Source organism: Postia placenta (genome assembly GCF_002117355.1).
Source record: "Postia placenta MAD-698-R-SB12 unplaced genomic scaffold POSPLAscaffold_3, whole genome shotgun sequence".
Classification (NCBI taxonomy): Eukaryota; Fungi; Basidiomycota; class Agaricomycetes; order Polyporales; family Adustoporiaceae; genus Rhodonia; species Rhodonia placenta.
This window is the reverse complement of record NW_020169834.1, coordinates 2,941,013-2,962,144: the sequence shown is the minus strand read 5'-3', so window position 1 is coordinate 2,962,144 and position 21,132 is coordinate 2,941,013. Positions and strand designations below refer to the sequence as shown.

The window sequence follows — 21,132 nt, the reverse complement described above, 5'->3', positions numbered from 1 at the left end:
GCTAGCCAGTCGTTATCATGGCCGTTTTACGTTGTGTGTATCACTAGTTCTTAGCTCGAGTGAAGCTATCGTTTCCGTCTAATGCATCACGCTCAGTACCTGCAGTGTTGTCATTATTCCAGACCCTGTGAAGCGACAAAGTCGAGAAAGCATTGAATAGCAGTACATACTACAGGACAAACAGGATGGGGGAAATGACCTATCTACTTGACGGAAAACGTGTATATTATGAATCGCGCTCCGATGCCTTGTCGAGTTGCTGTCGCTTCCGCGCGCCACCACTGCAGACTATTGTCAGCTGAAAATCAGGGATGTAGTATGGGAAGGCTTACACATCAGTATCCAAACCTCTCTTCTTCCCGCTTTTAGCCTCATCCAGGAATTTGTCCAATCCGAACACGTCTCCTGTGTCCTTCTCGAACTGCACAGGGCCCTCCCTGACTTCCTGGTCCTGTGCACCTTCAAAGCCGATCCGTGCCTGGCCCAGTCCAAAGCGATCGTTGTCGAGGGCCTTGCCAATACCCTCCTCAGTACCTTCGCCGAACGAGTCCTGGTTGCCCTCCGTGATGTTCCCGCGCGCCTTGTAGATCGCGGCAGCGGCAGTGGAACCGTGAAACAGAGGGCGATCGTACAGATTGTACGCCTCGTCTTCGGCAAATGAACCTTGGAGTGACTCTTGATTGAACAGCCGAGAGTCCAGCATGCTCTCTTTCGAGAGCGTCGGCTTTGCGAGCCCGAGCGCGATCTTCTCCGAGATGTCGCGATTCTGCTGTCGTGCGAGCATCTTGGCACGCTGCTCCTGACCCATGTTGCTCATGCGTAGCTCGCGCTCGCGCTCCCGACGCTTCTCCTGGCGCATCTCGTCACGCACCCGCGCCGCATCTTCGTCTCCTTCCTCTTCAGACTCCGATCCACTTTCACTGCCACTGCCATACGCGTTCAGTGATGATTGCATGGCTGCTGTACGTTCGGCAGTTGGCTTAGTCTCCACGCGTGCAGCTGGGATGCCTGAACGCTCCTCGCGCGCACGTTGGGCGAGCAACCGCAAGTTCTCTTCTTTCTGCGCTTTCTCTTTCTCCGCGAGCTTTTGCTGCATAAGGGCGCGCTGTCTGACTTCTTCACGTGCATGCCGGTCAGCAACGAAAAGGGCTTCAGAGAATTTAGCGAAATTGTCGTTAATGTGCACCTGCGCAAAAGGGGGGTATAAGGTCACCGGAACGAGCCAAGAAGCAGTTGATAGTACATACGTCTTGCAGGCCTCGTCCATCTGCAGCGAGTCGCTTGTCGAGAGGAATGGTGTAACCCTTGTTGTTCTTCCAGTTAGAGATGCAAGGCGGGATCATCCACTCCTTCTGTTCCTGTGCTGTGGCTTTCCGTGGTGGACTCCGGAGTACAGGAGGAGGAGGGCTGGGTGGACCACGGGGAATCTTCTTGTGCTTGAAGCGTGGGGGCTCGAGCGGATCCTCAACAACCTCGGTCATCTTGATGATCCGTTGTTTCAGTCCGTCAGACCCATTCTGGTGGCCGGGCGTGTACCGGATGAAGGAAGTATTCCCTTGACTATCCGGGACATGCTTGGGCTGCGCAGCCTTGATCTTCCCGTTTACGAGCTTCTCGAGCGCCGTTCGTGTCTTTTCGGTTGTCTCCTGAACCTCATCCTCCGAAGGACGCTCCAGTATCCGGGCAGTGTCGTCAAGATCCTTCCTGTGAGCAAGAGGGACAAGGTCCTTAAATTGCGACTGGACAATCTTGCCGGCACGCTGCCCTTGCTGCGCGATGACATCGTAGCGGACATTTCCTTCGGCATCCACTTGAAGTGCAAGAGTATTACCTGAGGATGCCTTCTTCTTGCCCATGTCTAGTGGATATTGCGCGACATGGCATTCCGGGTATGCCCCTCCGTCGCCTGCAACATGTTTAGTTGAAGACGTCCGACCAAAACACATTCATACACACCAAAATCATCTGGGGACGCAGGCTTCCATCCTTGCCTTTGCCCGTATGGCGGAACAGGTGTCCGAATAATGACTGATTGAGACGGAGCGGCAGTGGGTACTTGAACAATGTCGTCCTCGTCGTCCTCGATAGCCGGTGCATACGCCGGCCTGGGGAGTAGTCTGGCTATTGCGTGAATATACGCACGAAGAAGTGGCCTAATTCGACTCACGAAGCAAGAGCTGTCGCCATGACTGAGCTGTTCTGAAGATGGTGGAGGTGGTGGACAGGAGAGACACACAGAGATTACGTAACTTGAGACATACCACATGAAAGTAAGGCTATCTTGTGGCTTAAATTTACAGATAGGCTAGTAGACAGTTAAACATCAAGCGTGACCTAAAATTATCAACCCCAAGGCGAGCGCCTTGCCCTTCGAAGTGCCTGCTGGCGATGAGCACGTCCTCTGGAGACAGCGTTTTCCCCGAGCAAAAGCCTAGGCTCACAGGGGTGAAAGCTGCCCTTCAATACACTGGAATCCCTCCATCATGGCTTGACAAGCGTCCTAAACTACCCTCGCGCAACTGGCTCATCTTCATTGGTGTCACCTCCACGCTCACGGGCTACTACCTGTACGACCGCCAGCAATGCAAGCGCATCCGCCAGGAGTATGTAGACAAAGTCAAGCACTTTGCGGAGATACCACTCCATAGCATGGATTACCCGCGCAAGGTCACCGTGTACGGAACAAAATGGCCTGGCGACGAGGACTCTGACCGTAGCATGCTCTTCTTCCGCAAGTACGTCAAGGTCCGGTGCCCATAACTTCACAATATGTCACAGCGTTAACCGTATGCACAGCCAGTCCTCGTCGCAGCCGCTGTTGATTATGAGATGATCAAGGGGAAGCGGCATGGAGACCTTGCGAGGCGTATCGCCGAGGACATCAAAAAGCGACGGAGGATCGAACTCGGTCTTGAACCGCCACCCGTCATGCCGGTGGTTCTACCAAATACATCGGCCGAGGACAAGCGGCGCCGCGAGCTGGAGGGCGGTGTTGTCATCGTGGGCCGCCTGACGTTCAAAGAGTTTATGGCGGGTCTCAAGAGGGGCTGGACGGAGGGTCTGCAGACCGTGGACAGGGAAGAGGAACTTGCAAAGGAGTTCGAGTTGGACGGTAGGTTCGACGAACCTGAGCCCGATGTTGATCCCATTCAGAGCAGCCCCGACTTGGATGGCGAACCCATCCCTACCCCGTCACGTCTTCCCCCCTCCAAGTCGTTCTCAGCTTTCACCCCTCCCCATTTGCGAGGGTCCTCTTCCTCAGCTCTTCCCACATCTGGATCTTCTATTCCTGCCGGGATGGATACACCGCCGACCGCCATTCCGCCTCAACCGCCGATCCTCTTCGTTCATTTTGTCAACCATATCGGTCTGACCCATATTCCGTTGATGATATGGGAATTCTTCAACGAACGGCGCAAAGTGCGCGAGGGCGCGGAAGCAGCATACAGGCTCATCATGGGGCACGTACGACCTTTCGTGTCGCCTCCGTCAGAGGGTGCGTCCGAGAGCTTCGACGCAGACCCGACCACTTCTCCACCGAGACCGCATATGTCCGAGCCTTCGATTAGCGACCTCGACTTCGGCAAAGACGCGGAGGTGTGGTACAAAAAGTCGACTGTACGCTCATTCAGGTCTGACATCGAGAAAGCGCGCTCAGGATACTACGCGTCGCTTCCGGCTAAGCTGGAGACGGCACGAGCCCTTGCCCGTCGCACACGCGAGCTGACAAAAGAGGAAGTCAACTATCCGCCTCCAACCGAGGTTGAGTTGCGCTCTGAGAGGATGAAAAAGGAGCTGCGTTGGAGAGCTGACGAGGAGGGTTGGGACATCGTGAGTCCTGATAGCCCGGTTGCGTGGGACCAGAGGTTCGCGGATGCACTGCGGGTATTCACGGACCCAGTCGCCGAGTTGCAGGCTATCGGGGAGGACCAGCGCGATGGTGACAGCAAGAGTGCACAATAGATTGGCTTATCCGCCGCCCTAGCATACATACTACATTCTTTGGGGTTACGAATGCATATGGTACTGCTCATCCTATAATTTCTACAGCGTCACTCTGCAGCCATGCCTCCAGTTCTGCGAGGTCGTCTTTGTTGTCACCATCGTCCTCACTTTCATCTTCCCATGCGATGTTGGGTTTTGCGGCTGTGGAACTCCCGTGGCCGGCTGTGTCAGAATGTCTAGGAGTCAAACAGTCACCCGTAGGCAGCTTGCTCCCAAGGGCAGTACTGTGATCTTGGCTAACGGTGAACGAAGAGCCAGGGAAGAGATATTCGTCCGCTGGGTTGTGCGTGATATCGAAGAGAGTGCTGTCAAGGACAAAGTCTTCCGCGTGGTCGATGAAAGCTGGTTCAGTGACATCCCATCCCGCCTCGTCTACATACTGTACCTCTTCGTCATCGGATAGCGTCGCGGAGAATAGCGGTTGCTGCGAGCAATTCAGACGAAGTGATAGCCTAGCAGGGAAACATATGCAAACCTGTCGTTGAGATGGATGAGAAGACGCAGCGCAGAGCGCTGGACTGAGTAGTTCGTGCTCCCTTTTGACGCGCTTGGGCAAGGGACCACAGGATTCAGGTTTGCGCTTGCTTGGAGGCGACGGCGTTGTCAGCCACGACACGTCAGGAGCAGGACTGCGACTAGGTTGTGAATCTAGGACTTGTGGAGCTTTGGATTCCTTGCGGCTGCCAGAAAGGTCACCTGAGGGAGCAGCACGGATTAGAGCATCGATTTCAGAATTCGAGTAGTTCGTTTCTGAGCCATCTGAGCCAAAATCCTTCTGTCGCTCAGACGAGCTGAAAGCGCCGAGCAACTGTAGAGGGTCGGGAAGGTCAGAATCATCAGAGTCGCCAGGATCTATGTCGTCGCCAGTAGATTGTTCCTTAGACTTCTTGCTTTTGCTGGAGCTTCCCTCGTCGCCAAGTGTGATGCGCTGATGAGCAGGTAGCTTCAGATTCTGGCGAACATGAGTCTTATCATGTAGCGACTCCAGGTGTCTGAGATGGGCGTCCGATTTGTCGTGCAATTTGGATGCTTTGGACTTTTGCTTCGCTTTCAATTTGCCTCCTGTAAGAGTTTCAGGTGCTGCCTCTGCACTAGAAGGCTTCTTCAACTTTGATTGAGTATGGTCTTCTGCACAGATAGCCTCGACGCGCTTTCTCGACATGGGAGGGGCCTTCACGAGTCCGTCACGGCAGCTTGAAGCAAGCTTACCTCTTTAGCATCTTTGAGGCTAGAGTGGCACTCACCACATGTGCCGACATTTCGACTTATCTTTGCATGTGTGATTACACCTTGAGGCGAGAGATCTGAGGCCGAGTTCTACGCTGAATCTATGAACTCACTCGTAATTGCCATTCGGCAGCCTCTTGAGTCCGAGGTGAAGATTTGCCGAACGAGCGGTATTTGACTGGGTAGTTTTTGTAGGTCTTGCGGGGGAATCCTGTTGCCTGCTGGGCCAATCAACGTCTATCGAACAGTATATCATCATCGTCAAGGAGTCTACTCTGTCCAAATCGACTTGTAACACGCACCTTGTGACTTCTCCAACTTAACTGGAACATCATCGTCATCGGGTCCCATATTCCAGAAGTCTGGATCTTCCTCAAATCCTTCTAGCATCACCTCCTAGTAACGAATGTCAGACACAATATCAGTCGATAGTCCATGACTTCTTCATACCACAGAGGTCTGTGGGCGCGTGTCCGGGGTAGGGTACTCCTTTGCGTTGACGGTCGGCTTGTATGTGTTACTGACAGTTACACCAGCAATGCTTTCCTTCGTGATCACCTGGTATGAGGATCAGTGCAGTGCAGTGCATGAGGTGACCTCACTGATGTGATGTAGACCGTGATGGATTGGCTCTGCCTACTCAACTCCGCCGTCAATGAAAATGTCTTCGATTCTTTCAACGCCTTGGTCCTAGTGATACTAGTCAGTCTAGATTAACGCGAAATAAGGAATGTTTCAGTGCACGGGATACGACGGAAGTCAAGGAAGTCCAGATCGGACGTAACAGTAAAGACGATGGTCATGTCCGAGCTCTTGTCTTTGGCCCTCTTCGGCTTATTAGACGACAGATTCTCTGTGAGACCACATTTGATCGACAGCTCGACTTGAATAGGCTTCTTTCCCGCGAAGGTAGCAAGGTCGACTTCATTTATGTTCAATAGGTATTGCGGAAATTGTTGAACTGCGGCGATGACCTCGTGGCCAAAAGGAGGACGGCGGTTTAGCAGCTAGGTAGGAGTAAATGCAGGGCCATGGGGACTTATTCACCCAACGTACCGCCTCGATCCTCAAGGGGTCTTGTTTGCGCAAGACGGGAAGAGATGTGATTCCAGCCTCCGCTAAAACCTGAAGGCAACGTCAAGTAATGCTCGTCTGCTCTGAGGAGCCGCTGGCAGACCTTCAGGCTGAGACGATGTCAGCAGAAGATTTGAACGAAACTCAAGCAGACATACGATTTCTCGCCAATATGCTCCACCTGCCGCAGCACAGATGGCCTATCCTCCCAAGCCCTAGCACTGAGGCAGCGGATACTAGTCCGGCACCCGATATTGAGTTTTCGATTGTATGATCGAACAGATACTGACGTACACCTCGAGACTGCTTTTGAGGAGACCTCCAGCCTTTTTGAGGATCGCCACTTCGACAATGGCTAAATACGAAAATGAGATCGCTATCACAAGAAGTGAACGCAACCCGACTTAGAACCACAATTACCTTTGGCAATCCGTACGACATGTCTGAAGACGGATGACGCTTCCAGAGACGGGTTGCTATCGCCGCTCTTGTATTCAGGATCGGATAAACTGATACATCCAAGAACTGCCTGCACAGCGTACGGGGATCGTTAGCCCCAATGTAATCCGCGTGATAAAAGGGCTCACTTGGATCAGTATGAATATTTTATCGGCCGGTTTCTCGACCTTCTTAAGTTGATATCGAATGTCGTTATGACCGCGCATTCTATTATAAATCTAACAAAGCAAAGTAAGATAGTCATTTATATCGTTGATATAGATGCTCACGTGTTTGTCTCCGCCACGTAGTTTGATGTCCGAATATCTATATAACGCATATAAGACAGCAACGTCTCAAGCAGTGTGTACGAACTCTTCAGCCCCGCAAATAGTCTCGAGCTAGACTATCGTTGAGTATGTGTCCACGGCCCGATATCAAATTGTCCTTACGATCTCTCTTACAGACGCGCGTTCGGGCAGGCTGAGGATGAGCCCCATCTTTGAGTTCCTCGATGAATATACCGCGATATGAGATAAAGAGAAATATCACCGTAGATTGCTTGATATAAAACTACCACAAACTCAGTAAAATCGGGATGTGAGCAGGCTTGTCAGCTTACCTTGCTCATGACATCGCCATATTCGGTGGAACACAACCGTGTCTGAGTATCGTCCGAGTACATGACCAGCTCTGTTTGCCGCAGCTTTGTGATGCTCTCTGTTACCATTTCGTCGACTCGCTCCTGCCATGTTTGGTTACACTCCTTCCCGATCGCGTAGTGCTTCGGGTTCTGCTGAATTCTCCGGAACAGGAACGAGTTGTGCAGCCATGCCTTTGCGCTGTTGAGATCGGTGATCGTTCCAAGCCCCACCTCTGAATTGATGTGCTCGGATAGGTTTAGATGCAAGCAAGATTCAAGAAGCGTCTGCCCCTGCACGAGTGCATTGTACTTGGCTTCGAGTTCGGTTTCGCACATGATGATCGCGACCCCTTCCTTATCTGCAGATAATGTCCGATGAGATACGATCAGTTATGAAGATAAAGAAGGCGAACGCACCGAACTGGGGTCGGCCCTAGACGATGCATTGCGAGAAGTCTCAGCACGATGTGTCGTACAATGAGGCCGGCACGCACCGCACGACCCATCATCTGCATGATATCGAGGTCTGAATACTCCTGGCAAGCGTTGTTCTGGAACACCTTGACGCCTTTGATGATCACCGTATGCGCAGCTGGGATTGACAAGCAAGCAGACTGAGCCATTTGTGCGCCTTAACACGTGTAAGAATCGCGCACGTAAATTCACACCAACTGCCAGAGTCTGATAACGACTGGTGTAAGCGGCAAGGCGACATAACAGTGTCACGGCTCACGGAGGTAGCGAACAGGATCCGAAGCAGCTTCCTCAGATACAAGTCTTCCGTTGCACGCCTGTCGTCCATGCTCATGCCCGCGTGGTGGATGCCAATACCGTATGCTGCTAGCTCTGTGCGAGAATGATAGACAATGTTAACGTACATCTGACAACGCCAGAAACGTATAATCAATGCCTCACTCTCCAGGTGTTTATTTTGGAAATTTCGTTCGATTCTACGCGTGTTCGTTGCTTAACGAGTTGCCAAGATACTTGAGCGGGTAGTACATACCTCGGGGGGCGTGTCCAGGGCAATGCTTGCTTCTTCTGGGACGCTTCTTCGTATTCTTTCAAGATTTGGTCCGCTGTGCCCATGACCCCTGAAATTAAGTACAATCGTTATGAATACTTGCTACCTATCTGCGGAATACACCATTGATACCTTTGCGTGTAGAGCAGAAAACCAGCATTGGCTTGTTGACGGAGTGCTGTTGCAAAATCCCATAAAGTTTTGCGTTCAGCACCGTTTGAAAGACGAAGTCATTCTGCTCCCGTTTCCTGAAGAATCCATACACGAATTTGCTAAGCCTGCATGGCCGAAATTCTTCACCGAACTAGGATACCGATAGAAGTCAGTCTCCAGAGGCGACAAAGACCCAAGTGGTCGCGATGTATGGAGGGATGTCTCGCACCTGCATAACTGTTGCCGAGCCATCCGGCGTCCCGTCGCCAATCCAGCTCGCGACATCCTTAATGTTTGGGACCGTTGCGGACACTACCACAAAGCGAACCGACGACCCACGGGCCTTCATTCGTGAGAGTACTACCTCGAGTGTGCTCCCACGAGATTCATTCAAGATATGCACCTGCGAAGAACAGCTGTGTTCCGGACGGTATTCTACGCGTGAAGGTCGGATAGACTTACTTCGTCGATGAGGAAGAGTTGTATCTGTGAGAGGATCTGTCCGTGACGGCGCCTATGTAACAGCGTGAGCACTGTCAACGACAGGAGTGTGATTTAGGGTGCCCGGACGTACCAGCTGCGCGTCAAGCTATCCCACTTCTCGCCCTGTCAAGTCTAATAAGCCGCGCTTCCTTTTCTGTTGTTAAGTAAGCCATAGCTTCCATACAGTGGTCACGCTTAGGTTCAGTCAGTAATGTGGACAGAAAATACGCAATATTGTCCCACATACATGATGGATGCATCTCGAGCGTTACCCCATGCATTCTTACCGAGTTGAACCGTGTCTCCGGTTAGTTCACAGCCTACCGACAAGACGTCATCAATCCACGTCTCTTTGCACCATAACATCGCAATCTGTCTTGGCTTACAGTTTACACCAAGCGCTTGAAACTTTGTCGTCCATTCTCTGCATTTTTCAGAGCAAAGCGCCTATATGAAATTTACCAGCGCGGTGAGATACTATTCAATGCTGCTATCCGTGCTTGTGAATGTCCGGCCGTCATTTCACCTTTGTAGGGGCTATGTAAATGCACTTGGATGTATTGCTATTTCCACCCGATTGCATGAGCATTCTGATTATGGCCAACTCAAAAAGGACCGTCTTTCCACTTCCTGTCGGAGCTGTTGACGGTTCCGCGTGAGATCCAGATAGCAAGAAGACGTAGCACGCTGACCGCTTATAACCTGTGAAGCGAGAACGTAATAAGCTCAGCATAGGCTCGCATCAAAGGAGGTTCACCGCGAACCATGTTCCGGTTCGTGTGCATAACCTAATAGGAGAGCGCTGATTGGTCAATATCTTCGTTCTAAATAACCAGCACATACGATATCGAAACATTGGGACTGCACGGCATTGAAGACGCCGAACTTGAACATCCCGCGATAGACGTCAGCTGAAACGGGAATTGGAGCAAAGGGTGCATGCATGCGTCAGCTGGTAGCGCATACACCCCGCTCGGGTAAGAACATGGCCATCGAGACTTACGGAGCTCTGACACAGGGCGCAAGCGTATGCCGTGAGCATTGCGGGGATTTGACCCTCTATCTAGGCTCTGCACGTCATCATGACCATGTTTCACAACATGTGCCGATCGATGAGCACTGGCTGCTGCAAGGGTCGCTGAGGGCGGCGTGGAGATTTGCGGAGGTAGCGCCATGCCTTGAGCCGGCTCGCAGAATGAAGGTCTGGAAGCTGCACACTCATGAGCGAAGACCGCCGGTGGAGAAATCTGGGTCATGCTTACCTGTTTGTTTTTGGAACGGAACCGTATTGAAGGTTGGAGGACGATAATTGGACAGACCGGGACCAGCGTGCGCGTCTGCCGGATGCTGCTGGCGCGCATGGTACCTTTGGCCGGGCTCCTCGTATCCCGTTATCTCTTCACGCTCTTGAAGAGGTAGCGGGGCGCGGGTCCGTGTGAAGAGCGGATTGAAATTGGAAGCAAAGCGAGCGTTTGACACGCCACGACGTTCTGGTGGAGATGGGGACGAGTTCTCTGGATGAAGTATTTTGCAGTGTCAAACGCACTTAGGCGACCGAAAATGAGGCGCATATAGTCACCATATTCTTCAATGAGGTCGTCTATATCTTGGTATTCTCCCTCTGCAGATCCTTGACCAAATGCGATGCCAGAATCATCGACGCCAACAGCGTAGTCAGGATCATCCAATCCATATTCTCCAACGAGATCAGCAAAGCTTTCTTCGTCCATTTGCAAGAGCGGGGGAATGTCGATGATCGAAAGCAAGAAATGACCGTGTCTTTACACGGTCACCCGACGACGTGCGGAGTTTCAAATCGAGACGCGTCGCATGATCACATGACCTCGTGTACAGTGAGTGACGGTTTGTGACCGGTCGCGTTCAGCAGACACGCCCATTTCGACAGGATCATCGTCTACACCGTCGTTTTCAGGGCTGTATACGCAACGCCATGGCCAGTAAAGAAGCCCAGACGCAAGCTCAGGCGCAGGCAGCTGCAGCGGAGGCCGCAAGGAAGTTGGAGGAATACATAGAGAAGTCGGCTCGTCGTTCACATGTATGCGAAATGTTCTGACTCACAGGCTATCGTTTTGGTAGGATCCACTACTCTGATCGATACTCAGACGACGAGTACGAATATCGTCATGTCATTTTGCCGAAGCCGCTCTTCAAGATGATCCCGAAGCAGCTCTTCAATTCGGACAAGAGCGGCACGCTGCGGCTACTGAGCGAGCAGGAGTGGCGCGGGATTGGGATTACGCAGAGCTTGGGCTGGGAGCATTATGAGGTCCACGGTGAGTCAACATGAGGTTTTGAGCCAATTGACACCACCGTTGACAGAAACGCGTAGCACCCGAGCCACACGTTCTTCTGTTCCGTCGGCGTAGAGACTTCGTCCCTCCGCCACAGCAACCGCAGATGCTGAATAATAAGATGGGGTTGAAGATGGCCAGAAAGAAGTAACGGTCTCATTTTACTCGATTGGATCTCGGAATTGTTCGTCGTCTTGTCACTCCGCCAACTTTGAATTTCCTTATTTCCCGTCGTCACCTCAGTGGATTAATAATCACCCTTGCTCTCTTCATGTAACCCTAGTGTTCCAGCCTGTCGTGCCTCGTGTTGTTTCTGTAGTGCTATGCATCAGCTCGTCGTCCCGATTGCTCTTTGCTTCCATTGATTGGTCAACGACTCGTGTCTTTGGACCATCGGTCTTCTGATGGAGGTGTGCACCCTGTCTGGTACTCTAACCGGTCTTAGTTGTCGCTTAACTTTCGATGCAGGTACCATTGCTTGGGACACCTCTGGCTACGTAATGAGCTATAGCGTTCTGTTGTCCTCGATGTGCTCTGTCGTACCCTCCCGTCATGCCAATGGTCAGGAGACGCTGCGGGCGTTTGTCCGAAGCCGATGAGAACGCCAGCTACCCTTAGTGCTCCTGGGAGGCCTTGGGCCTCGATTCACAGCTTGGTCAGTGGTCATGCTGATAAAGTCGGTTGCTCCCTGGTGCACTCGGGCTCAGTTGTGTTTCATTTCCGACGTCATAAAGAGTGGCAGCCACGGTCCCGTATGAAGTACTTCTAACGTGAGAGAAGCTGATAGCGGTAAAGAGCGACGGGGTGTGAACCGGACTGAGAAATGCATGTGAGGCGTTGAGTCCGAGATTGGCAATCTATCGCCAGCGTTTTCGTGACCTGACGCCGACATTGTGAACACCTCACGGAGAGTGCGGACTGCTTTCTCTGATAGGTCCTTCGTCCCACCACCTGCAGGGTCCACTTGTCGGCTTATTCTTTTTCTGAAATATGATGTAAGCGTATCCGTCAGAGTCCCATTTAACTCGTCCAAGATGCAGCGGCTGCTGGCGAGTCGCCTGTCCCCTTTCCGTCCCCCCATCCTCTCCAGCCGCGTCCTGAATCCTCTGAGGATTGCTAGGCCTTACCCGTTCTTTCCCTCCTCGACATTCGCCATGGTCGCGTCACCGCTCATCCCCGAATGGGAACGGGTCTCGCCAGCTGGCTCCAAACCGTACTACATGTTCACCATGCCTATCCACAAGTCCCGTCAGGACGACCGCGACTATAGAATCATACAACTAGACAATGGACTTCAAGCTATGCTCATACACGACGCCAAGGCCGACAAGGCTGCTGCCAGCTTGGACATCTCGGTGGGACATCTATACGATCCCGTGAGTCCGCGTACAGCGTGTCGTACAGTCGTTAGTTGTGTAGACTATGAGGTGCTGAGCTCTTCAATCTGCTTGTAGGATGACATGCCAGGTCTAGCTCACTTCTGCGAGCACCTCTTGTTCATGGTATGCAGCACGCGAGCGTCAGAGTGGCTCATCTCAACCATTGACTACCTGTAGGGAACGGAGCAATTCCCGCGGGAGAATGAATACTCGGAGGTATGCCTTGGCTCCATACTACTGCTCTCATCTCATATTCCACGCGTAGTTTCTTGCCAAAAACAATGGTAGTTCAAACGCATTCACAGGTACCTCCAACACAAACTATTACTTCACTGTCGACACCAATGCGCTCCCTGGCGCGCTCGCTCGCTTTGCTGCGTTCTTTCACTGCCCGCTCTTCTCGCCTTCGTGCACATCACGCGAGCTAAATGCCGTCGACTCCGAACACAAGAAGAATCACCAATCAGACATGTGGCGAATCTTTCAGCTGAACAAGCACTTGAGCAAGCCGGGCCACCCGTGGAGCAAATTCGGCAGCGGCAACCGCGACAGCCTCTCGAAGGTAGGCCGTGAGCTTAAAGCCAAGGGCCTCCTCGCTCCCGCCTCAAACACAGCTGGAGAGGCAAGCGCGGTGCTCAAGTCGGCTGACGGCAGCCTTGCTCCATCCCCCGTTTCGTCTCGTGTCCCCTCGCCGGCACCGTCATCCAACTCTGCATCGAGCGAGATGGATGCCGATGGCGGCTCTGTGGGTCGTGAGACTCGCCGAAGGCTGGTCGAGTGGTGGAGCCAGAATTATTGTGCAGGCCGCATGCGTTTATGCATCATCGGCAAAGGTATATTGTCTTTATGGGCCGCGTATCTGTTAACTCACTAGTTGCTCAGAGTCGCTGGACGACCTGTCGAAAATGACAACTGGACTGTTCTCCCCCATCCTCAATCGGGGACAGGACCCGTTGCCGATGATCAACGACCATCCGTTTGGATCCAGTGAAGTGGGCGTGAGTATGCAACGTGCCTGTATGCTATGATAATGAGCTGAGAAATGTCCCAGACACTCGTTTCTGTGCAGACGATCATGAATTTCCACGCTGTGGAGGTTTCCTTCCCTCTCTCATGGCAGCCGCGCCAGTGGCGTTACCAACCCGGAAACTTCGTATCGCACTTCTTAGGACATGAAGGTCCAGGGTCGCTTCATTCGTATTTGAAGAATAAGGGCTGGATAACTGCGCTCAGTGCGGGGCCCCAGAATCTCGGACGGGGTTTCGCCATGATCAAAGTCACACTCAATCTGACCAAGACGGGCTTCGGTGCGTTCTTCTACCCACCATGTCACTCAAATTCAAATTCATGAGTTGGCAATAGAGAACTATCGTAACGCCATGCTGGCCATCTTCAAGTATCTGTCCATGATGCGCGACTCTGAGTTCCCCGCGTGGTACCAACGCGAGATGAGCATCATCAAGGCGACACGCTTCCGTTTCCAGGAGAAACGCCGCCCAGACGACTACGCAGTGTGGGTTTCGGAGCATCTCTCCTGGCCCGTCCCTCGGGAGCTCGTTCTCAGCGCGCCACAGCTTGTCTGGGAATGGGACGAACAGGTCCCGGCGGGTGGTGGCGAGCGTGAGATGCGCGATGTACTGGAAAGTCTGCGCGTCGACAGGGGTCGCGTCGTTCTGATGGCGAAAGGCGCCGAGCACGAGCGGCTGCGTGGGAAGGGCAACTGGGAACAAGAGCCATGGTATGGGACGCAATACCGCGTCGAAACCCTCGACGAAGCGTTCGTGCAGGAGGTATGTATGCCCCGTGTTGCAAATGGTGTGCGTGTGCTGAGGCAGCACCGTGGTTCCCGCAGGCCCAAGGTCCGAACAACATTCCTGAGCTCTTTCTCCCCGGCCCGAACGAGTTCATCCCGACCAACCTAGATGTTCAGAAGGTACCGGTTGACCAGGTAAGTCTTCTCTAATCTCGGCAATTCAATGCTCGGAAATGAAATGTATTCTCTTCCAGCCCCTGAAACGCCCCATCCTGGTCCGAGAGACCCCTCTGACCAGCTTGTGGCACAAGAAGGACGACCAGTTTTGGATTCCGAAGGCACATGTCTTGATGGATCTTCGCAGGTCAGCCGTGGTTCTCGTGTTCGTGTGGGGAAGCATTCTCATCTACCCGCAGTCCGGAGGCCAATGCTTCCGCGCGAGCGAGCGTGATGACCCGGTAAGTCCACGAACGTTGCCTCTTTGGAGATATCCCTAAGAACTTTTGGATAGATTGTTTTCGGATCTTGTCAACGACTCTTTGACAGAGTTCGCGTACGATGCTGATCTTGCTGGCCTAACGTACCAATTCACGGCACAAACGCTGGGAGTATCTGTCGTACTCTCAGGATATAACGATAAGCTGCACGTTCTTGCAAGAGATGTGATAAGCAGAGTCAAGGACCTCCAGATCAAAGCTGACAGACTCGAAGTTATGAAGGATCAGGTGAGGCATACAAGCGCAGGGTAATCTTCGTACGCTCACCCCCCGAAACAGGCGAAACGAGATTATGAGAACTTCTACATGGGGCAGCCATTCCGCCTGGCTGATTACTATGGGCGGCACCTCCTCACGGAGAAACAGTGGATATTAGCCGAGAAACTCGCGGAAGTTAGCTGTGAGTGCGGCGCATACATTCTGTCAGGATGACATATTGACCAGCGAGCAGCGATCACCGCTGAAGAGTTGGAAGCTCACGTGAAACACGTCCTCTCTAAGCTACACATTCGCATGCTTGTCGTAGGAAACATGTTCAAGGATGTCAGTCTTCTTCCCCGTCTGTGTCTCATGTCGGTATGATGGCTGATATACTTTCCCAGGACGCTGTACGACTTGCCGAAATGACTGAGAACATCTTGCACCCCGTTCCATTGAAGGCATCTGAGGTAGTCGAGACAGCGCTTATCCCTCCAGACGGTACGCATACTTGACTTCGAGTGTAATGTCGATGCTCACTGTAATCTTAGGGTCAAATCACGTCTGGACTACTGTTGTCCCTAATGTAAACGAGCCAAACTCTGCCCTCTCGTACTACACCCACCTAGGCTCTTTCCTCGAACCCAGACTGCGCGTGACGTCTGCACTCATGACGCAAATTATGGCGGAGCCAGCTTTCAATGTCCTTCGGACGAGAGAGCAGCTAGGCTATATTGTGTCCTGTTCACAGATGATTTCCGTTGGAGAGTCAAACCTTGGACTACGCATTGTGGTCCAGAGCGAGCGTGGTCCGATGTACCTCGAAGAGCGCGTCGAGGCATTCCTGGACGAGATGAAGGAGAAACTAGAGGAGATGGCCGACGCGGAGTTCAAAGAGCAACAGACCGGTCTGGAGAGACGGTGGCGTGAGGCGGCCAAGAACCTGGGTGAAGAGACTAACCGGTACTGGGGCCACATTGACTCCGGGTACCTGGACTTCTTGCGGCGTAAGTGTCTGTCATCACGTCCGTAGCTTTCCAGCCGGACTGACGTTTACCGCAGGTGAACACGATGCTTCTCTGGTCAAGACTATCACGAGGCAGGACGTCATCTCGCTCTTCCTGTCCCGTGTACATCCATCGTCCAGGACGCGTGCCAAGTTCTCCATACAGTTGCATTCGCAGAAACCTCGTCCCAAAAAGGTCAGCCTCGCGGCGATGGAGGCATTCGAGAGCATACTGCTCGAGCGAGGCGTCGTAATCGATGGACAAAAATGGAGAGAAGACCTCATGGTCGAAGGCGAACCATTCCTTACGCAATGTTCTGCTTACTGGGCCGATATCCTCATGAAGCAAGAGCCCAACGTGTCTGGCGAAACTAAACAAGAACTTCTCGTAGCCCTGCAAACTCTTGTAGAACGCTACCCCGCGCAGGCCGACGATGCAGGGAAGCTGAAGGATGCGGTACGCTTGATTGAAGATCCTAAAGCGTTTAAAGCAGCCTTACGAAGAGCCGGTCCCCCGGGTCCACTTGTTAAATGGGACGATCTGACTCTGGCCAAGTTCTAATTCTCCTGCATCACTCGCATCGCGTACGCTATCGAATCGTTGAACTGTATTTTATTGTTACATTAATGATGAAGGTCTAATATGGCTTGCTCCCACACAGTCAACTATTAAAACATGTCCTTACCCTCGTTTTAGGCGACGAGCATCTGTGCCGCAGACAACATGACAGTACTTGTAATCAACAAGCAATTATTCTAACAACATAAGTATAACATTACATACAGTACGAGCCGCATGATATCCATAATGTGAACCTAGGGGGGATCTAGAGGGTAATGCACAACCTTTCGAAACAATTGCCAGAGCGAGCCCATACCATCGACGACCGTCTTCACTGTAGTCCGCGCTGCTTCTGAAAAGTCTATATGGGGTATAGGGATCGTCGGCAGGTTAAAACCTAGTGACCAGACAATGTCTTTTGGTGGCATCACAGCATAGTTAGTTGGGGTATTCGACGGGCTCAGGAGCGAAGGGGTAAGTGTAGGCATCTCTGCAGTCTCTGCTCTCGAGAGCGTCGCGTACGTAGTGGTCGATGGGTCCGGTGTCCCCATTGTCTCCACAGGCGTAGTCGTCGGCTCATTGGAGACAGGACTGTCGGTGCCCAGCCACCATCGATGTGCACTAGCCGTGATAACGGATGTAGCGCTAGCAGTGACTGTGACTGTTTCCGGCGGTTCGCTATGGTTAGATTCGAGCATCGCTGCATAACTTGCAGCGGACGCTTTGGCGACTTGCAGTTGTGTGTATGAGCGCTGAAGATCGACTCTCTGCATGACGACCATGCCGAAGAGCAGTAAGAAAGTGGCCGCCAAGACGCCAATCGAGAATGTTTTATACGACCGTGGCTGTCGCGATGGCGGATGAGGTGTGGCGGCAATACATAGGCGTACACGGGGGTAGAAAAACTCGCTCAAAGAAAGACCTAGTAGCCTACGGCTGCGAACGGTCGACTGCTGCTCCACCATATTTGTGCGTAGGGACGTGATTTCATAGCCTATTTGAAGCCAAATTGTCAACATAAAAGGGTAACAACGATCGAAGGATCCATACCTTCTCGAATAAAGATATCCACTTGCAGCTGACCGACCGGTAGGGCGAAACTTGGCAAAAGGATATCCATAGGTATTGTATCCACAGCCTTTTGCTTATCTTTCTTATAAAGCTTGCCCTTGACCTCCTCGTCTGCGGGGGGCTCTTGCTGTTGGCCCTTGACAAGGTAGATGAGTTCTACCTTGCCACCTCCGATCTCCCCGACATGAACTCTGACCCAACTGATCCATTCCTTGCCGCTAGTCTCTTCGAACGTTAACGTGGTGTTTCCGGTCTGAGGTTTCGCGACCGTACTCGTCTGGAACCGGACTGGCACACCCTCCAGGCTAACACTAGCAATGTCGATGTTAGGCGGACCGTCTGCCGCGACGCCACGACGCATAGATAGCTCCTTGGAATCAGATATAGACGCCCCCATACCAGGAAGAGCCAGACCAAACTCCAGCCAATCGGAGTCGGTATCAGCAGGTGCAGGAAGGCACACATGCACAGCGTAGCCATTTTGGAAGCCGGTCCCTTCACCGAGCAAGGGCGTGACGTTCGCAGTCACCGTTGGGATCATAAGCGCACCGTCCCTTTGGGGCTGCAGCTTTGCCGACGACATCATAGACATCTCGCGTAAGCGAGAGGTTGACGAGACCGAACGCATGCCCCCGGACGTCCGAGTGCGGCCAAGACTAAAGTCCAGGCTGTCGTCGCTCGAGTCATGGCGGCGAGAGTTTGGAGGTCCAGTCTGTGCGGCATGCACCGCAACCCGTATCGCCTCGGTGCCGCAACGGGCGTCCTTGCCCTTGTGCAGGACAGCGCGAAGTTTCTTGCCACCTGATCGAGCGCTGACCGGGTCGTAGATATCGACAGATGTGCGATCTGCTTCATTGCGCACGACCGTAGATATGGACTCCTTGTCCGCGTAGAAAATGCGGAACCGCGGAAGCGTGACAGGCTCCTCGTCAATCTCGCTGTCGGCTGGCGGACGAGACCGCGGAGACGATCTGCGCGATTCGGGCGTGAGGGGCGTATTGCGATGCGTAACAACGACCACTCCAGAGATGCTGAACGTGAAGGCGTTCCTGGGTGGCGGAAGGAGCTCATTCATGTTGAGATGCACCGTAATCGGTGCTCTTGGCGGGCGTACGTCGACCTCAGCATCCACGTCAGTGTCTGACCCAGGGTATCGTCCATTGATGGACGAAGACCGCTTTTTCCGGGTGCGCTCCGGACTCGAGGGGCCTGTCAAGGAGGTGAGGGATGACACAGAGCCAGTAGGAGTCGTCACTGGAGAACTCTCGAAGGAATAGTCGGCAACATTCTGAACAGGCAGTGGTGCGCGCAACAGCGATGGTGACGGTGAGTTCGACGCGTATCCTTGTGACGCTTGCGTATGTCCATTGACTGCTAGCTTGCCATCTGGGGTCGAAGGGAGGACATATATCGAAGGCGGAGGGTAATCCGCGAATGACTGCCTAGAGGTCGAGGGCCGTGACGCAGGCTTCGGCGGACCATCAATGGCGTAGCCGGTAAAACCTGTACTGCCATTTATCGCCCACCTTTGCTCGTATCCCGGAGCCCAGGAGACATCACAATCCTCCGCCTCCAGACCGACATCCATGCCCAGCAGAGTAGCAACTCCAGGAAACCACACGCCCTTGCAAACCGCAGTGTATTCCAACTTCATAAGGACGCCTGAGCTGCCTCGGTCCCATCCCTTGCCCTTGTTCCCCAGGATGCCACAGGTCATATCGCCCTTCACTTCCCTGATGCCCACTCGGCGGCGCCCGTCAGCTGCCTCGGGCACTTGACCCGGTTTCACAGGCGTCGCCCACCGCATGCGAATACGGTCCGTGCAAGGGAATGTACCCTGGATACCGCACCCTTCAGCAAATCCTGCAGACGTCGAAGCGTCGCTAGACTCGTCGTCGGCGAAGTTATTGTACGAGTGCGAACGCGAGAGACGCGCCGTGTTGCGTGTGACGTGGGGGTCTGAGGTGAGCTCCCAAGCTCCGCCCTCCTCATCCGCGGACGAGATCGATGCCATAGAGGATGCGGCTGAGGGATTAGGAGGGAATATGCGGAGCTTGATGTGATTTGACAGGCAACGAGGAACTGGGATAGACAGCTTGCGTGACGTCAACTTGAGTGGCCGCTATGTCGCAGATCCGAAAGCACACTCACAAGATAGGGCGCTTGGGGCGGACTAGACAGGAAGGGCACCCATATGTCGACTGATGCCATAAATTGCATGACGGAAGCCCCGCGCCGGCTGCGGCTTTCGTGCTCTCGTCGCGGGAACTCCCTCGGCAGTACGTAGGATACATGATACCCGCTCACAAGTATATGTCCAGTGTAGTTGTTGTCCAATGGAGGAATACTCGCGGAGGACGAGGACATAGAATCAGGCGTTGGGACATACATACTAGAAGATCGTGCTGGGAGGTTGAGCGCGCGTGCAGCCCTGTGGAGCATGGGTGAGGTAGTCGACGAGAAATTGTACGGCACAGAATTGTTGTCTAAAGGGTGAACCTGAGAATCGAGGATTTTAAGGTTCTCCTCTGCAAGTCGTGAGCAACGGCCATGAAGGCAGCGGGATGTCTCATACCTGGGAACAGAGCAAGTGTAGCCCCGGGGGTAATGCTGTCCAGAGGAATGGACATCTAGAATTGGTGCGTTAGTGGTATTATCATAAACGAGCGTGTTGCGAGTCAAAAGAAAGAAAGTGAGATCAATGAGGGCCCGTATGCTTATCATTTCGAGCAAGAGGGACACGTCCATCCAAGATAGGTGTCGCGGAAAGTCATGATCACAAATGAAGACACACAGTCTACAATTAGGATTCTTCGTGAGAGAGGAAATAGCAGTAGCTGGTGACTGCTGTGGGGCATATTCGCTAGTGCAGAAGCAAGCTTACCCCGAGCTGCAATCGAATGTGGCAAACAGGCTATCAGCTTAATCTCGCGCGTGGCTTGCGCATGCAGAGCGCGTTGACTCTACTGAAACGCGAAATACACGTGTACCCTAGGCTAGGCTGGTATTTGCTCTCGTTCGCGGTGACGACAAACGGCAGTGACGCGGGCTTGTGGATCTCACCTTTAGATACATCCTGATTGCCGCGCCTTCGGAACCCCTCTGGGACTTTCCTTCGATGGCCAAACGGGTGACTACATTTAGTCTTTGTCCAGCTGCTAGCGTATTCGAATAGCTCGTGCTTGTGAGCGGGGGACTCGCTGTACGCGCGTGTCGCGAGGAACTCGGCATGTTAGCACGCGGAGTGATTGGACGTGACTTGACGCGTTTTTCTGGCCTGTACGCGTGTTATGAGTGGTTGCGTACG

General features: G+C 53.0%; 7 protein-coding genes across 7 annotated transcripts; 3 read left to right on the top strand and 4 right to left on the bottom strand.

Annotated features, from left to right (window-relative positions):
* Positions 1–139: 139 nt before the first annotated feature.
* On the bottom strand, positions 140–2,187 carry POSPLADRAFT_1073585 (hypothetical protein; the record flags this gene model as incomplete). The annotated part of the gene is made up of 5 exons (XM_024482622.1): positions 140–281; positions 333–1,186; positions 1,248–1,906; positions 1,957–2,117; positions 2,168–2,187. The coding sequence occupies 5 exons, from the start codon at positions 2,185–2,187 to the stop codon at positions 227–229; spliced, it is 1,749 nt and encodes a 582-aa protein (XP_024342388.1). The 3' UTR covers positions 140–226.
* Positions 2,188–2,388: 201 nt separating this feature from the next.
* POSPLADRAFT_1065302 (hypothetical protein) lies at positions 2,389–4,033 on the top strand (the record flags this gene model as incomplete). The annotated part of the gene is made up of 2 exons (XM_024481928.1): positions 2,389–2,745; positions 2,797–4,033. 2 exons carry the CDS (start codon positions 2,389–2,391, stop codon positions 3,961–3,963), a joined length of 1,524 nt encoding a protein of 507 aa, XP_024342387.1. The 3' UTR covers positions 3,964–4,033.
* POSPLADRAFT_1054330 (hypothetical protein) lies at positions 4,031–5,167 on the bottom strand (the record flags this gene model as incomplete). Its single annotated transcript, XM_024480511.1, has 2 exons — positions 4,031–4,429; positions 4,481–5,167. The coding sequence occupies 2 exons, from the start codon at positions 5,165–5,167 to the stop codon at positions 4,031–4,033; spliced, it is 1,086 nt and encodes a 361-aa protein (XP_024342386.1).
* A 335-nt stretch (positions 5,168–5,502) lies between these two features.
* Positions 5,503–9,992, bottom strand: POSPLADRAFT_1044921 (hypothetical protein; the record flags this gene model as incomplete). The annotated part of the gene is made up of 23 exons (XM_024478637.1): positions 5,503–5,507; positions 5,535–5,628; positions 5,683–5,778; positions 5,835–5,922; positions 5,977–6,239; positions 6,597–6,661; positions 6,727–6,835; positions 6,894–6,983; positions 7,213–7,317; positions 7,367–7,746; positions 7,805–7,820; positions 7,882–7,979; positions 8,044–8,068; positions 8,121–8,267; positions 8,390–8,481; positions 8,544–8,715; positions 8,794–8,967; positions 9,027–9,078; positions 9,139–9,170; positions 9,291–9,367; positions 9,434–9,494; positions 9,574–9,686; positions 9,881–9,992. 23 exons carry the CDS (start codon positions 9,990–9,992, stop codon positions 5,503–5,505), a joined length of 2,466 nt encoding a protein of 821 aa, XP_024342385.1.
* Positions 9,993–10,952: 960 nt separating this feature from the next.
* Positions 10,953–11,704, top strand: POSPLADRAFT_1039158 (hypothetical protein). Its single transcript, XM_024477498.1, has 3 exons — positions 10,953–11,084; positions 11,145–11,341; positions 11,398–11,704. The coding sequence occupies exons 1-3, from the start codon at positions 10,999–11,001 to the stop codon at positions 11,508–11,510; spliced, it is 396 nt and encodes a 131-aa protein (XP_024342384.1). The 5' UTR covers positions 10,953–10,998; the 3' UTR covers positions 11,511–11,704.
* Positions 11,705–12,570: 866 nt separating this feature from the next.
* Positions 12,571–17,046, top strand: POSPLADRAFT_1167862 (hypothetical protein). The gene is made up of 17 exons (XM_024487985.1): positions 12,571–12,735; positions 12,814–12,861; positions 12,916–12,954; positions 13,004–13,300; positions 13,463–13,571; positions 13,621–13,736; positions 13,790–14,045; positions 14,101–14,528; positions 14,591–14,686; positions 14,746–14,855; positions 14,908–14,949; positions 15,003–15,216; positions 15,268–15,388; positions 15,440–15,531; positions 15,591–15,687; positions 15,738–16,193; positions 16,249–17,046. Exons 1-17 carry the CDS (start codon positions 12,580–12,582, stop codon positions 16,752–16,754), a joined length of 3,183 nt encoding a protein of 1,060 aa, XP_024342383.1. The 5' UTR covers positions 12,571–12,579; the 3' UTR covers positions 16,755–17,046.
* POSPLADRAFT_1044919 (hypothetical protein) lies at positions 17,009–21,056 on the bottom strand (the record flags this gene model as incomplete). Its single annotated transcript, XM_024478636.1, has 5 exons — positions 17,009–17,748; positions 17,805–19,947; positions 19,977–20,353; positions 20,401–20,455; positions 20,889–21,056. 5 exons carry the CDS (start codon positions 21,054–21,056, stop codon positions 17,009–17,011), a joined length of 3,483 nt encoding a protein of 1,160 aa, XP_024342382.1.
* Positions 21,057–21,132: the final 76 nt, after the last annotated feature.